Source organism: Micrasema longulum, unplaced genomic scaffold (assembly GCF_059751315.1).
Source record: "Micrasema longulum isolate JH-2025_06_02 unplaced genomic scaffold, ASM5975131v1 h1tg000818l, whole genome shotgun sequence".
Lineage (NCBI taxonomy): Eukaryota > Metazoa > Arthropoda > Insecta > Trichoptera > Brachycentridae > Micrasema > Micrasema longulum.
Genome location: NW_028278010.1, coordinates 347543 through 366053, shown reverse-complemented (window position 1 = coordinate 366053; position 18511 = coordinate 347543). Strand labels below are relative to the sequence as shown.

General features: G+C 34.6%; 1 protein-coding gene across 1 annotated transcript in view; it reads right to left on the bottom strand.

Moving 5' to 3' along the window:
- Nucleotides 1-870: 870 nt before the first annotated feature.
- The window catches only part of par-6 (partitioning defective protein 6), a 45552-nt gene continuing 27911 nt past the window's right edge, over nt 871-18511 (bottom strand). Inside the window, exons 3-7 of the mRNA XM_088230774.1 lie at nt 8473-8597; nt 7411-7508; nt 5998-6166; nt 3302-3474; nt 871-3154 (exon numbers count right to left, since the gene is read on the bottom strand). Coding sequence (XP_088086900.1) covers nt 3013-3154; nt 3302-3474; nt 5998-6166; nt 7411-7508; nt 8473-8597 — 707 coding nt within the window. The 3' untranslated portion in view covers nt 871-3012. The remainder of the gene's footprint in view (nt 3155-3301; nt 3475-5997; nt 6167-7410; nt 7509-8472; nt 8598-18511) is intronic.

Here is an 18511-nt window from a genome sequence, read left to right as displayed (position 1 = left end):
AATGCAAAATTTGTATCTTTCAAAAATTTTGGTGTCAAAATAACACAATACTTTAAAAAAACCACTAAACTTCCTCATTTTGATCCCAGACATTATAATTATTACAAAATCTTTATATGACATGGCTTCCTTCAAGTCAAATGTAATCAGCATTAATTTTTTTATAAATATATATTGCTATGGAATGGAAACAGAACAATCAAATTTAAGTCACATTTTTACAAGCTTACATTCACAAACAGCCGAGTGACATATTATCAGGCCAATGCTAAAGGCATCAATCTGCATTTTAACCAGTTTTGGGATATACAACTACTAAACGCACTACTAAAACGGCCAATTCAAAATTGTATTGTGTATTAGATGTTCAGAAGTAGTATTAAAAGGCCAATTTAAGTACAATTTTAATAGGTTTATAATACTATTTTTAACCTTTAACATGTTCGAGGTCATGCCGGCTGCAGCCTTCAAAATCATGTCTCTCTGACGGCTTTAGCTATCAGTTCAAAAGCCATTGGTAATAAAAAGAAAGCTATAGCCTATGTGAAACAGAAATCATTACATGGTAGGATGAGATATTGTATCCGTACAAAAAACAGTCAGCGACAAAAGTGTCTCGGGATATTAGTCAAATCAAATTTACTTCGAACCATCAACTACGGTCCGATCGAATGTGAAATATTCCAAAGAATGTTATATGTGTCCAAACTATTAGATGTAAACATAAGTTGTGTCCATGTTTTTCAAAATTTAAAAATGAGCACCAAAAATAAAAGAAAACGGTAAAGTTTTTACGTCATTCGAAATAATTTTTTTTGCTCTACAAGATAGTGTAATTAATTCCAAATTACATATAATTATCTTATTTGATTACAAGCCTTGAAAACGGAATGTCAAGTAGACGAAAGTGAGCATTTTTGACACCTTCTTCTGTTCACATTCAATTGAGGGAATAAAGCTGAAGATGCTTCGAATTATTTACTAATTTGTTGTATTTTTTACTCTTCATTTGGAAAAAAACGGACGCAACTTATTAACTCAATACAATATTTTAAAATTACATTTTGCAGTTTCCCGATTTTAGTGTTGACTCAACAAATAAGACCATTGTATTAGTCAATTTGGGACCATTGCGTTTCAGTATTTTATAGCATGTGGTATTAGTCAATTTGGGACCATTGTGTTTCAGTATTTAATATCCGCAAAAATTAGAATCGAGACCAATGCGATTTTAAAAGTAAATAAATTGGCTATTTCGATGACAATTTTTACCAAAACATAAAATATTCCATTTTGATCAATCCCACTTTAAAAATAAATCGCTCAAATGTCAATTGCATATTTATCAATGTATTTTCAACACTGTTGAAGGTTTCAATCATTTTACATTACGTTAAAAATAAAACAATGCAATTGTGATAATTATTTAACATTCTGAATGGATCCATCCATTGTATGACTAATGATAACAGCCACGAACAACAATTATTCTGTGCCGATAAAATTTACAAACATTCTACATAATGTCTTTACGCTCACAAGGTATAAAGGCAGCCTAAGATTATTGTGTGCTTCCGAGAGCAACATACATGATAAAGTTTTTTAATTTAGTCGTGTTCCCTGTCTTCTCTAGCCTAGAAATTAAGTATACCCTGCGGAAGACAGTGCCAGAGATTTAACAACTCTTTTAAAATAACATATTGTTAATAGACGTGCAATACCGTTTAATCTAAAAAAAGAATTTTGATCAGAAAAATGACTTTAAATGAATGGCATTTTTATTCAAGTTATATACATTCTTAAAATGTTAAAAAAAACTTTAATGCTTCAGTTTTTAAAAATTTCATTTCTAAAAAGCAGAGTGAATAATTTAATTATTATTTCGGGCATTTGTTCACGGAAAATTTTTATGAACGCTTTAGAAAAAATCATTAATGAAGAAATTATTTTTCTGTCGAGGATAACTATATAAAAATATCAAAAATTATTGAAAAAGAAGTTTTGATATTGATTTAAATTTCTATCATGTGATTTGAAGCTATTTACATACAAGGTATACCCAGAAAGTATGTTCTGTTTTATTTTTTGCCATCGCAGCTGTGATTCCCGAAAAACGTAGCAAAATAAATTATGTTTTAATTGATTAAAAAACCACCTGAAGGGGCATATAAAGAGGAAAGTATTTTTGTAGATTAAGGATAATGCACGCTCACTGACAAAATTACCTCTCCGTCATATTATACATTGTCAATTGGCTCAAAAACAAGACGAGTAGCAAAATGACACCTTGTTTTGAGACATAGGTCTCACAAAAGAGAAATGTATTATCATTTGTTGTTGTTTTTGAGTTATCGCACTCAACAAATTTAATAATACTATCAATGGTTAACGGCTAAAATATCTTAACCAATTTTGTCCAAATAGACGGAACTTGTTTTGATAACTACTAATTTCAAAAGTGGATAAAAATAACGCGTTCTACCCAATGTTAATGATATAAGTTCATAATGTAGCAATTAAGATAAAGGGAATAACACTCTGCCGCTTGTAGAGCTGTCCATACAGACACAAACCATTCTAGGATTATCAACGAAGTTAGCTACAGTTTGCAGCAACACAATGGGCCATGGGTACTCGAGTCAGTCATTTCAAGAACAGCGACAAAGCCATCCATTAAACTTTGGTTGTCAAACCAAACTAAAAATAACCTTTTTTGTGTCACTTTTAACTGGCAAACCTTTCTTTCCACTATGGTCAACAAACAGAAAAGTCATAGATTCTGTCTATAGATTTTATCTGTCAGCCATTAGTTTGACAAGTCAGAGATTGCCTGGTTTAAAATGAAGCATATAATAACAAATATAACTGTAACGTACCATAGTTAAGTTATATAGACCGTTAACCATCGATAAATCATTATTGTTTAGAATCTGTTAGGAGTTTGTTTTTCTTTACAATTCGTAGCACAATAGCCCATTCAACCAGCGGTAGTTACATATCTGGGGGGCGTCACTAGAGATGCAGCACCTGGCCATCGTCGGCGGCGGAGTGGAGGCTCCGGCGCGAAGAGTGCTGCGGGAACAGGGGACCTTCGGCGGCTCCCGAGTCCTCGAGCGTCACGCCGGTAAGGTCGACGATCTCATCTTGATCGAATCTGAAATGTGGCTCGTTTAAATAGCGCGCAGAGATTTTTTTTTATAAGTATGAAGATTGTGATATTTTTTATAATTGAATTCTAATCATATACAAAATAATACAGTTATAATAAAAAAGATTTGAGGATATTTATAAGGATGGTTACCTGTCGTCGGGGTCCTCCCCGCTGTGGTGGGAGTTGCTGGAGGCCTGGGACAGGGAGGCGCGGCGGGGGGGCGCGGCGGGGGGCGGCGCGGCCCCCGACAGCACGGCACGCTGGTTGGCCGGCTTCACGGTGATGATGAGGTTGGAGCTGTTAGCCACCATCATGTCCGTCACCTGCGCAAAACAAATGTGATTTAAGAACGCCGATGACATGTAATTGAACAGATATAATTTTAATTATACAACATTTAGTAAAATAATTGTTATTTATTATAAATCACCACCACCGTTTATATCTCCCTTGAAAAAATATTTATATAGCGTCCCTAGCCTGTTTTCAGTGAATGATGAAACTAGCTGATTACCTTAGCTTGTTCTTCCATACAAAAAAGTACACTATATTTTACATCTTTAACTCAGTCAAAGTACTAAAACAAGCTTGCAGATTACAAATATCATTTGAAGATTCTATTAGGAAACTAGTATTTTGAACACTATTTCCGAAGGACTATTTTTCTTCGATAGGATACAGTTGACATATTATGTATCACATACGAAATGTGACGTTCGAAGTGGCCGATTTTGGCATTATTCATATTAAAAGCAATCGACCAATGCTCAGTGTTGACATTTCAATCTCAACAGAAATATCTGCTGAATGTCATTGTGGTATTTTTTAATAAACTTTTGCACAAGTGCTGTATTAAAATACTGTAGAATAAAGTACATAAATCGCGAAGTTAATAATAATATTGAGGTTTGAGTTGATTTTCACAGTATCACAAAAAAAATAGCCATTTATAATTATACTACTTATAATATTATGTTGAAGTAGGTACAAATTAATGAACATTTTTTTGTTGATAACCTATAAAATAAATCACCGCTCGGCACTGGTATTCGGCCTATTCGGCTACATTAAAAAATATTTGGCAAAGATATTGTTGTTACACAGCCAGATTATTATCTTCACTACAAATCTCATAACATTCCCAAATAGGCAATTTTTTATTAAATGATGCCATGATGTACAATGAACGAATAATTACTAATAAGGACGATTAGTAACACAATGTCATGTAATGATGAACAAATAACGCGTGTAGCGACATGATCTACTCGCAAATGAAACAAATACGCCTGCCCGTCACCCCCGCACGCATCGCAATGAGACAGGTCACAACCTGTCACGCACAAAATGCACACGTCTTTTGCCGAATATTCGGCGCTTTGGCCGAGGGCGTGGCCGAATATTCGATATTCGGCCAAACCAAGAAAACTGCCGCTATGTCTACTTATACCCGTATGCAGAGACAAAACTTAAGGTGAGGAAAGTACATTCTATTGTCTTCACATTTGGGTTATTCTCTGCATATGAGATTAGAGTGTACTTTCCACACCTTAAGTTTTGTCTCTGCATACGGGTATTAGTGAGAAAATGCTTAAATTACACTACTATGGTAAAAAACAGAATAAATTTATCTGTGGCTTGGAACTATAAGTGCCGTTGTCGTAAATCGTAATATCACAAGAGAGTAATTATTTAGCCATTTCATGGGGTTATAATGAATATCTTGACGCCTTTGATAACAAATAAAAATAAAAAACATTACAACTCATGTATGTATGTATGTATGTGTGTGTGTATAAAATAGTTAAATCTACAAAATGGTGGCAAGAAAATTATGAAATCTGACATTGGCCCTTCTAGATCCAAGCTATAGATATTTTAAAGTGCATTCTGTTGCAATTTACATAAAAGTTGACTAAAATGCATTGACGGAATGCAATTGTGTATATAAAAATGTAGAATGTAGAAACTTCTTAAATTTAAGATTAAAACGTAGATTAAAATAGAGATCGATCTAGGAAACACAATCTAGTTGAGTCGGATTGAACTTTTAGTTCAGAAATCTATCTAATAATTATTACTCCAGAATTGATTGATTGTCCTTACACTCGCGCACAATTTAAGCCTTAGTATCGTGGTATGAATGCTAAATCAGGGTCATTTTCATCTGTTGAAATTTGACAAATTGCTTTCTCAGAAATTTATTATTCCTTTTAGATGCAAGCCCCAGGTAAATGATTTAATTTGTAAATACAATACAATTTGTTGAATAAGTAGATAATAAGGTTGATACATTTGTCTGGTCAGCATGTTCGTCTGCTATGCAAGAGGTCTCGGATTCATTATCCGACATGGTTGACATGAAATATTTATTTAAAAAGGGTGTTTTTACACTGGAACATTTCATGGTGAGATCCGATCACTTAACTTTACACGAAACAAAAATTATCCAAATTACAACAGGGATGGAGAATACCTAAAATGGTGAATGTTTCACAGTGTGTAAACTGGCCACTTAAACCAGCCAATGACGGGTCATAAGCCCTGTAAATGTCTATACTTCTATATTCCCTTCTTTAAGGTATTCTCCATCCCCGTTGTAATATGTTAATCTTAATAACTCCTGAAGGGGTGAAATCCAGTCTTTTATATAAAAACATTTGGACAAACTCAAATACAGTAAAAATTATCCAGATATGCTGCAATTGGTATAGTAATGTAGTGCTCTATGTACCACTCAGGGTAGATAGGAAAATGATAAAGACGAACATTGTATTGTAAATAAATAAATAGTTATTTCATTCACATCACGCCTTTATTGCAATTCCAAGAACGCATCAAGTTACCTGATCGAGGGTCTTCCCCGCAACTTCGATGCCGTTGACTTCGAGCACCTCGTCCCCGACGGCCAGCAGCCCCGTACCCTCGGCCAGCCCCCCGGGCACCAGGCGGGACACGAACACTCCGGGTTGGCGCTCCACCCCTGCCGCTGACACCCGAACGCTGGTGCCGTCTCTGCAAAGACAATCGCACTTTGTTAAGTTGGGTTATAATAATTATAAATAATCTGTACGTTTTGTTTTATCATAATGAGGAGGTTGAGTGGTTTTTTTAAAAACAAAAGCTTGTTAATAGACTATCAAACTAAGCCAAAAACAAATGTTATTTTATGTAGGTTATGACTATTTCTTATAAATCATTGCCACCATTCCTATATTGATATTGATAAAGCGCGCCCAGCGCCAGCAATGAGCCAAGGAACTAGCCGATTACTCCAGCTTATTTCTTAATCCAAATAAGTGTACTATATTTTGAATATATTAAACCCAGTAGCGGGATTTTTCTCCTATAGTTAACTTGCAGATTACACAAATTCTTTGAAGATTCTCGATTTGGAAAAAAGTATTGCAAACATTATTTCTTAAGGACTATTTTTCTTTGAGATGATACTTTTGACATATGACTCGCAACACTTATGGCGCTTGACTCGGCCGTTTTTGGCATTATTCATTTCTAGAACTAATCCGCCAGTTAACATTTCAGTCGTTATGAGAATACCTAATGCTAATGCTGACTGAATTATAAACTTTAATAAGAGTTATGTGTTAAATGAAAGGATAATATAGCTACACAATATAATATATCACGAAGTTTCGTAGTTTGAGTTGATTTCATAGATGAGAGTTTTTGTATCACACAGAATCACAGAAAAATAGCCATTTAAAGTATATACCTATATTAATTACATTATATTATGTACCTACTATGTAGGTATAAATAAATGTTTTTTTTTTATAGCTTATTTTTCATATCTTTTTACCCCTCGATGGAGGTTGAAAATCATTGCAGCAATTATCACTTTGTTGGCAACTGCCCTGAACAAGGACTGAGTGCTGCACGAACCAGACACGCAAGTTCTTTAGCCAAGAGATGCGTCTTCTACCTGCACTGCTTCTTCCTTCAATCCTTCCTTGCAGAATGAATTGTAAAATGTTATATTTTTCACCCCTCACCACATGCCCAAAGTCGAGCTTTCATTTCTTTATAGTCCTCAGTCCTCAGCTTTTCGTCTGTTGGAGAACGTCATCGTTTCAGACTCTGTCCACCCAGGAAATATTCAAAAATCATTCAGTAGCACCACATTTTAAAGGCTTCAATCTGTTTTGAAGCGGTTTGGGTGAGCGTCTACGTTTCGACGCCATAAAAAAGTACAATTCGGAGGTCTAAATTGAAGTCTCTACTGCAAAGGAGTACATTACCTTATATAAAATCCTAAAGGTTTATCAGATCCGTGTTTAAGTAGCCTGACTCTCCGACATGTTTCAGGTACAATATCTACATCTATGATTGCAGAAACCTGAAATAAAAAAATATTGGGTAAGAACTGACATATTTTCAGACTCCGGAGAAATAACTTGGAAATAAGATAGTAATTAAAGACGGGCGATACTTGAATCGACAAATATGGAATAACCAGTGATTGGTTTAATCGCGTTCGCAAGTCTTTATTATAAAATTAAATGCATTTATGCACATCGGGTTTATTTTTTATCCTATTGATTTCAATGAAACCGGTCACTAATTATTCCTGAAATTTATTTTTTACATCTGAAATTTTCAAAATGACAAATAGACTACAAAGACAGCAAAATGAAATATTAAAGTTAGTATATGTCCTCTAAACAGCAACTAAAGAACTCTTTAAACAATAAAATATAACTGAACTCTTTCAACCAGAACCCTTAAAATTTATTCTTAAATTACTTACTGATGTAATTGTAAATGAAGAACTTAAACTTGTAAAAAAATGTAGTAAACATGGACTAGAGATGGGCATTTCATTTTTTTTTATAAAAGTAGCAATAACAGTTACACAGTTACTGCAGTGTGCGACATTTGGAGAAGGATTACCAGAGACAGGAGCCAATGGCGAGCTTTTGTAGAGGAAATCAGATCACAACATAGGAAGAAATATCGAAGAAAATACATCTAATACATAAAAGTGGCCTAGAGAAAGGCCAAAGGAGGGATGGACAGAATAAGGAACGGGACTGAAGTAAGGTAAGAGGGAGCAGAAACTGTAGAAGGATTACCAGAGACAGGAGCCAAGGGCGAGTACTTGCTGAGGAGATCAAATTACACATTAGTGGCCTAGAGAAAGACCAAAGAAGAGATGGGTCGTAGTGTGTGGAAAGGAACTGAAGTATTATATTGGATCACTAGAGAAAGGAGTCAATAGAGAACACTTGTAGAGACCAAAATGCAAGATTGGATAGGAAATTAATGCACTAATGATCAGGAATATAAACGTCGCTACCCACCTGTCTAAAGTCGTGCGGATTTGATATCGCTAAAGATTTGGTCTTGCCGGGAGTACCGAGTATTGAGGAAATTATATTCCTCGGTCGCATAGTCCCGTATCCATTCAGCTCTTCTAAACTGTCTCCTGAAAATGAAAAACAAAAGCATTATATATTTTTTACATTTGAATAGTACAAACTACCATAGTGTAAAATACCAGCGATAAACTCTGGTTTTATGATCACAAAACCTGATATTATTAAAAAGGCAAAAATAGATTATCTCACCAATACCTCATCTGCACCCGACTGTGCATAGGGCAGTGCATTGTTAAATCAAATGCAGCGCATCTTGATCATCCGTTACGGGAAGGTAAGGTGATCAGTCTTGCGCTTCAGATGCCAGCCCAGGGACAATGAAATACTTCAGTGTAAAACCACCTTTAAAAACGAATATGTTACATCAACCTTCCCGGGAAATGAACGCGGAACCTCAATTATGATTCGAACACACTAGATTTCCCTTTACAGGATTTTTACCTGAGAGCAGCCATGGAGTCAAAAATACTCATCCGGGATTCTAGTTAACAGAACTGTATTCTTCTTCCGCCCGGACACAATCAAAATTGTACGCACTTAAATTTTCTGTTATCACTTTTATCAATGAGTAGATTAAATTTTTGTGTCCGGGCAGATGAAGAATACAGATCTGTGTGTGAAAAAGAAACAGAGCTCAATGCGAGTGGCGATAATCCCACCTTGTAGCGTAGTGGTTGGCCCACTCGCCTACTATGCTTGAGGTCCAAGGTTTGATTCCTGGCAGGGTGGATGTGAAATATCGGTTTTAAAGGTGGTGGTCTACACTGAAATATTTAATTGTTTGCTGGCATCCTGAGCGTAAGCCTGATCACCTTACCTTCCTAGTCAAAAATAATATCTTGATACGATACAATCGTAGTACCAATGCAGTTCCCTATGCACCACGGTGTGCGGATATGCTGCCAATGTGGTTATATATGCTATCAGTGTCAATGTAAATGAGGAAGTTCAGTGCTACAGGAGATTGTATATAAAAAATGTTTTATTTTTATGAAGTCAACCCCACCAATCAGAACAGAACTAGTGACGTCACGCGCATAGTAATAAAAAAAAAACCTCAACTATTTTTTTTTAAATCCCGAAAATCTTTTTATACAAGAAAACCTATTATTTCGTATTTTTGGTTCTGGATCTTGGCAGTCGTGTAAGTCGAAAAAGCACGCAGAAGTAAACAAACATTTGTTTTTTTTAATTTTCAAAAAAAAATCTTTGTCCTAAATATTTTTTAAAATATGCTAATATGTCTTCTTGCCCATACTGATCATTGTGGTTTCGGATGTGACAGGGTTTAAAGAACACCCTGTATTTGTGTTCATTTACGCAGATTTTTTCACGCCGGTGTCTCTCGGAACGGAACCCCGGCGTGAAATGACGTTTACATGTACAGAGAAAATGTTAGTAAATTATACAATACAAAAAAAATTTTATATTGATATTGATATTTGTTCATAAAATTATAAACTCTAATAAAAAAACAGAATTTTGGAAAAAAATTGATCGGAACCAGCATGAACACGATCACAATACTAGAGAAAAGAACAAAATTAGACTTCCATTTAGGGAAAAGGCAAAGTCACAAAATTCAATTTTATTTAAAGCAATTAAAAAGTATTACAAAATGGAAAAAAATATATTTATGAAGAAAAAAACATATCAAAATTTAAAATAATGGTCAAGACATATGTGATAAACAATTTATAAATTAAATATATTTGCAATGTTATTATTAGAACACACATAACAATATGTATGACATGTGTGCCCTACTTTAAGATTTAATTTTTTTTATAAATATATCCATGTGCATACGAGATAAGACATGATCAGAATACTCTAGTAGGCCAAATACAAAATTAAAATATCTCAAGAAATCTGCGCGTAAAAGGTCTAAACTCCTATGCAACATCGTTATTTTTTTTCATTTTTTTACAAGGTACTTGTACATGTGTTTATGAATATATATTTGCACGTATCGAATGCATTACAAGCGCCCCGAATCAACAGTCGACGTGGATTTTCTAGCGAGTCGAGAAAAGTTCACAGGCCATGGGTCGTTCCTGGTGGTGTCACTATAAGTCGAAGACCGAAAAGTTCTGAGGAGATGCAAGTGTTGACCGCAAAACTGCAAACCAATCCCAGTGGCGCGATTATGAACGCTATCTTCATCTGTACATATCGAGACGGTACACTTAACTTCTGTACTATCTCTATCTACCTCGGTATATTCGATCGAATGACCCCGAAAATTTAGTCCACGTTCCTTACTTTATTAAGATTGTGAAACTGGCGTCGCGTGTTCGATTCCCGCCAGTTGCAAGAAAAAAATCCAAGAAATATTTTTTCTCAATTGGTCTGGGTGTTGTGGCGTATTTTTCGTTACCTCCTTCCATATCCCCTCTATCCCACCTGCTGACAAGCCTCAAAATAGAGGCTTAGCGGGTTATTCCTTTTAAAAAAAAATAGGCTTCAAAGCTATTATTAACTCCAATAAAAACCAATTCAAGATAAAAATGCTCGCTAGAACATGATTTTTTTATGACTTTTGACAATCACCAAGACGGTTTACTTTACGATCATCTGTATTTATCTACCGAGCGATTATAAAGCCGGCTCCTTTACCGTCTCGATACGTACACTCAGGAAGATAGTAAAATAGATGGAAAAAAATATAATAACTAAATTTATTTTTTAGAAAGAAGACAATGATATTGTAGTCGATGAAAATTAAATATGACGCATTGTTTAGTGAAGCGAAGAAAAAATACTATCAACTGACCGTGGCTGACGTCTGTAATTAAATTATAGGACATATATTACGTGTCGTGTTCATCTGATCACGCATCAGGAATCACAGTCAATAGGCAGGCTGATTGCCGATTCGGCGGGGCTATAGGCTATAGGTGTATTATGGGAAATGGGTACTCTTGTATTCTACGTGGACGTGGGAAACTGTCGCATATGGAATGCCGTCGAGTAAAAAAAGTTTTTTTATACTTGTTAGTAGCATAAAAATATTTTTTAATTTATAATTTTAAATTCCCGCGGAAACGGTTCATTGCATTGGTCACGCCCCTAATACGTCTGATGCATCTGCATATTTAGATATATATATATATATATATATATATATATAAATACATAACGCATATTCTAGATAGTGGGGTAAGCCAGACTTTAAAAAGATCACCAAAATTCCTTCAACACAGAATTAAATTATTGTTTAAGTTAGTTAGTTTTAAAGCTGATTTTATTTATTTTTATTGATTTATATGTCAAGCATTGTATTAAAAAAAAAATAACATACCAGATACGAATGATTTTTCGTGTGTCAATATAAATCACTCCTTAAGCTAGGGTTTCCTAGGACAGCGGTGCCCGTAGTTTAACGGCCGTAGTGAACGGTGATGCAGTGGACAGCCGTCGGAATGGTGACTAGAGTGTGGTTTCCTAGGAAAACGGTATTATCAACACCATTTAACACCGTTTACCTCGGAAACCACTCTCTAGTCGACGTTACGACGGCTGTCCACTGCATCACCGTTCACTACGGCCGTTAAAATACGGGCACCGCTGTCCTAGGAAACCCTAGCTTTTGACGTCACTACAAAGTTATGTCGTCACTTTTGCTGACACCTGTCACTCTAATCAAGCTATATTTTAAGGACTATATTATACACATGTACACACTAATAAAATTAGCAAAGTAAATTATCAAAATTAAATTATAGTAAAACTAACATAAAAACGCATTTTGTTTACACTTTTAAACCTAAACAATAATATTGTATAATATACTTACGCAACTATTATTTTTCTCTTACATTCATTACCATTGCCTATTTGTGTTTGTCTATTTCATCGTATGTCGTGTCAACACGTGCGAATTGAACTGTCCGTTCAATCAAATCATATAAAATAGGATATTGTGTGGAAACAGCGAGAAAACCAGTCGAGTAGAGAATCCCATTTTGAAAGCTTATCCGAAGATAAAAGTACCCAATCCCATCTCACATTCTAAGCCCCATACGAGATTCGTACATGCGTGTGCGTGTTGGGTAACTACCGTAAAGCAAGATAACGTAATACCCAATACTTACAATACATACGTAAATGTATATGATATATTATGTCATATAATATGTATTATTATGTCGTTAGATTTAAGAATCCCGGTTGCAAATAATAGGGAACCCGGGTTGCGATCCCGTGTGTCGGGGACTCGGGGGTCAGTAGCTCAATCATAAATAACTATTGACGTGCTTAAAAACATGCTAAGCACTTGAGCGATCACGATGAAATGTACAGCGTACAGCTGTACATTTAATTTCACTTCAAGAAGTGATTACTCACGAAAACGGCGCTATAAAAACTGTCTAAATTTATTATTATTAAGGAAAAACAACAGTTGTTATATAAGAATACAAAATATAAAAAATAGTACATACATCCAGTTAAAGTTTTTCACAAATATAATGAGAGAACATGTTACACAGTAAAGAGAAAAATAATACATTATATAAGACATGAGAAAAAAAAAAGAAAAAAAAAGAGCTCGTAAGAAGTTTAAGGGTTGAGGAAATAGAGTGGAGGAGGGGAATTTTCATAATATAGTTAACCAATTCAAAATTTTTATATTATAATAAAATAAACATAATTAAAGGAACATAAACTTATTACACACTGACAAATGTTTCATTTTACAGTGTTTCAAAAAGTTTTTTTTTTAAGTCACAAAATTTTGTATTAAAAATATCTAAATGGGGACAAAATTAATTACATTTGGAGCAGCTACGATAAATAAACGAGTTTTGAACATAAGTTTTTTTGGGCAATGCATTGTAAAAAAATGAACTTGTCGTGTTGACTTTACGGGACAATTGATTGAAATACGCTACAAGAGATATGGACTATCGATAAAATTGTTTAAAATTTTGAAGAGGAAAGACAGCTCAGAAATGCTTCTACGTTTAGTAAGGGAAGTTGAACTATGAGAGGAAGAAGAGTCTTCGTACGAGTCAACATATGTAAGAGATTTACGATCTAGAAGTTTAAGGAATCTATTCTGTATTTTATCTAGTTATGATACATAAATTGTATATCGAGGATTCCAAACAACAGATGCAAACTCAAGATGGCTGCGAACGTATGCATTATATGAGATTTTGAGAGATGCGGTTGTTTTGAATGGTTGAGTGGTGCGTATAATAAAGCCCAGATTTCTGTAAGCCTTATTTATAGACGCCCGAATCAAATGAGAGTTTTTCATCCATAATCACATCTAAATCTCTCAGCTCGTTTTTCCGGACAAGACAATTACCGTTAATTTCATGGATGAAAATAATTTTATTTATGCTTCTAGTGAACGAAAAAACGAAACATTTAACATAATGCAAATATGTAGGAAGGTGAGTCCCTTCAGCTTTAGCCGTTCCCATGTCCCGTGAGCCGTGAGTAATCCGATACGACCCACGACCCACTGGGCAGTTGGGAGTTGGGAGTTGGGTACTGGGCCGTGCCCGTTAGCCATGCGGACCGAAGCGATGTGTTATTTACTCAAAATCATGATGCGCTTGAACAACCTGTCATAATATGGCGGCCATACACAAGTGAGACTTGAAAAAAATATCTATAATATAATTGACATATTACAACGGAGATGAAGAACGTTTTAGAGAAGGGATACGGAAGTAGATTATAATTCTCCAATGAGTGATTTGATAAGGTGACCACTACTAGTAGTAGTAGTAGTGGTCACCTTATCAAATCACTTTCTCAGATACTATTAAGATAAGGTCATAAGCCCTGTAGATGCCTAGACTTCTATATTACCTTCTCTTAAATGTTCTTCATCTCTGTTGTAATATGTTAATATAAACAGCTCCCCGGGGAGTTGAATCCAGTCCTTGTCTACAAAAATTTGGACGAACTCAAAATATTGTTGATCAATTACTACTTTTGTATATCGATCCATAGGGGTTCATTTAACAAACCTGTCGATCGGTTGAAAATAAAATGAATGAATAAGTAAAATATGTCATTTTCACCAAAGGTTGCGAATGTCCATTGGCAAAATTTTACAATTGGTTCGCCGAGACGAAAGCGATGTGGATTTATTTATACCTTCGAACCCAAAGAATCACAAATCTAGAAAGTTCCATAGGGGGTCGTCGTCGCCAACGATCATCGATTCGGGCAGTTATTGTATTATGCCATAATAGCCATTGTGGAAATGATACAATAAACCATTATGTTTAACAAAAGAAAGATTAGATTCACGCTAGCAAATTCAGTCATAGATTATGTCAAGAATTAAAGTTTTGTAGTAGAATGAAATATTTCATTTTGCTTGATTGGATGTATCGTCTCGTTGGTATACACGGTATACAGTCGAACCTGGGCCGCGATTATGAACAGCTATCTTCGTCAGTATATGCTGAGACTGTAAAACTAATATCGATATTAATGTACGAAAGTATGTATATTTGTATGAAAATTCAAAGTATCTTCATCGGTAACCGGTAATTGAACATGTTTAGAAAAAAAAATTGTTAACATATTATATTTTTCAGACTGAAAACTTAATTTTACTTTATAGATACAATTGAAGATAAATTTTAACTTCCCATCAGAATACATACCCTGGGTCCGATTTCAATGGGAAGTTAACATTTATCTTCAATTTTATCTACAAAGTAAAATGAAGTTTTCTGCATGAAAAGCAGAATATGCATACATCTTTTTCTTCAAAACATGTTCAATTATAGGTTACCGATGAAAATACTTTAAATATTCATGCAAATATACTCTTTCGTACACAAATATCGATTTTTTTTTATAGACAGTCGAAGATAATTGTACTCGGGGCCCTGGGCCTCGATTATGATGGGAAGATAAAGACGTTATACCTTCACCTTGACGGTATAGTTGGAAGATAAATTCTCTCTAGATTACGAGATACACTCCCGATCCCCCCCCCCCAATCAAGTTTTGGATAGATACATCGTTATGAAACAAGGGGGAAGCGTACGTCACGGTACACATATCTACGCGCTGGAATGACATAGCTTCAGCATGACGTCATAGTTGAAGATAAAAGTCTCCCGACCGACTACTAAGATACACTACCGATCCCCCCACCATCAAGTTTTGATGTAAGTACATGGGTCTAGAACCCCTCGATACGTTTATCTATGCATATTAAAAGTGACAAAAATTTTGTTCCACAGAGCAATTTTTCCTTTAAATACGATTTACTGAAATTTTTAGTAATGCTTTGTTTCTTAAAAGCCTATTCAAAATATAAGAGAGAAAAAAGTAAATTTTGAAGTCAAATTAAATTCTGACATAACTGTCAGTTTCCAAAACGAGTGGCTAGATGCGAAAAATAATGTCGCTAGATTCTAGCCTTTTAACATATACGAGTATCTCTAGGCGTAGGAAAGTTGCCACTATAAAAAAATAATTAGTTATTACCAATATTTTTACAATCTGTTTTACTATCTTCCGGAGTGAACGAATCGAGACGTTAAAGGAGCCGGCTTTGTAGTCGCTCGGTAGATAAATACAGACGATATAAAGCATATCGTCTTGGCAAGTGTCAAAAGTCTTTTAAAAATCATGTTCAATCGAGCATTTTTTGTTTGAATTGGGATTTATTCGAGCCTATTTCAAATATAAATGAGAATTATTTTAAATGTCAATGAAGTAAGGAACGCGGACTTATTTTTGCGGTTATTCATTGGCTTGTTTCGTTCATATGATGTCAATATGGCAAGTATATAGAACATACCTAAGAAGATACATATATTACAGAAGTATACACAAGTATACCGTCTCGATATATACAGATGAATATAGCGTTCATAATTGAGGCCCTGGAATTAAGAGCGCCCAAGGCACCGAAACATTTTTCTCTTATATCCATGCTTTCTTGTATAGAGGTCTACAGACATAACCAGTGGTGGTATTCTGAATCTTCTCTATCCCCTAGAGAGTGGTTAATTTGGGGAATTTTTTTTGGCATGCACGTTAACTTTGCTTCATTTATGGCCACACTGATGATTAAACGTCAAACAAATACGAACACGTAAAACTAAATACGAAAATTTTCATTTAGACCATTATTGCGACCTAAAGCATTACACAAAACACTTTATTAGGTTGAATTGACCAAACAGGCGCCATGGCGCAGTTGGTTAGACTGCCAACAGTGAAACTGGCGTCGCGGGTTCGATTCCCGCCAGTTGCAAGAAAAAAATCCAAGATTTTTTTTTCTCAATTGGTCTGAGTGTTGTGGTGTATTTATCATTACCTCCTTCTATATCCCCTCCTGCTGACAAGCCTCAAAATAGAGGCTTAGAGGGTTATTCCTTTTTTAAAAAATTAAGTTATTTTAGTTTTTTTAAAGTTTTTTAAACAATTTTATACATCGTTTGACGTTTGGCTCGAGTGCTGGCTGGTGATTTATTTATTAACGGAAATTGTCCATGTATACAATTTATAAGGTTCAAATATTACAATAAAAGAATAGTTTAAAACATTAAAAAAGAAAGAAAGAAGCATTGACAAACATAAGGGACATCGAGACAAGATCTGGACTATTTATTTAGTGCTCGTTCAAATCGTTGTAAACTTAAACCAAAAAAGTCCAGATCTTGTCTTGAGTTAACAATACGACAAAGACAGGATAAGGTCTTCCGGAGACAACTGGTGATGATGTTCACATGATCCACTTGGGAGCGGATGTGGAAAAGAAAAAGATCATTAACAAATAATAATAAAAAACACTATAGTTCTTAAAATGTAAGATGATTAGAATGACAGCTGTCAAACTCAAATCAATAGTGATGGGAAATTACTGATCACTGATCATGTACCGATCAAATCGATTTCATCAATTTTTTCATGCAAACGTGAAACTCTGTTTCCGAAAATTGATTTAAAAAACGCAAAAACAAGCTTATTATAGTAATAAGACATTTATACTTTTTTCGTGAACATTATCAAACGATTTTTTTTTATTCGATCCATTTTCATTGATCAATTTGTCCCATCGCTAACGTTTTTGCAAAATGATATAACCTTGTAAGAACGTCGTAAATAATTAGGTTTATTTTAGTTTTTTTTTTAAATTGTATATATTTATGTTAATTTATATGTCAAGAATTGTATAAAATAAATAAATTAATTTACCAAATACGAATGGTTTTTCGTGTGTCAATATAAATCACTCCTTTAGACGTTACTACAAAGTTATGTCGTCAGTTTTTCTGACAACTGTCATTCTAATCATCTTACATTTTAAGGACTATGAGCCCTTTCATTCCATTTACCAGATGTCGTTTTCAAAATTTCAACTATGGAAACAATTTAAAGGAATTAAGATGCTTTCACGAGCATGTATCATGTCTAATATATGAATAAGGAAGACCGGAAAAAACTTTTGTTGAGTCAAACATTCAAATGGATTTTTCTCAGAATAGGCAATTATATACCCTATATTATTATTATTATTATTGCCGCAACATATCGGTTCCTTATAGCCCCGCCAAACTATGCTCCTTGCGCTGCTCATGCTCATGCTCCTCGCGCTGCCGCCCTCTCGCCCGATGTTGCCCTCTCCGCCCATACTCTACTCTACTCGCGCAATTAATCGCACTTGTCATTTGTCTTTCTATACAATGGACAATGAAACTGTGACAGCGTGCGCGCTATGCATTTTTAGTACAGCTAATTATATCAATATATATTATTAATATGGAATAATGGAATATTTTTATGTTTTTTTTGTATTTTTTATTTCCTTTTTTTAATTACTATAAAATAAAAAAAGTACCTTATGATCTTTAACAGAATAGTTTCTTTTCTCTTTCTTATATTACACAAAAATATTATACCTGTCTATTTATTATAGGAGCAAAAATTCATAAACATTTCTTATTTCGGGTAACCCCAGTGCGGT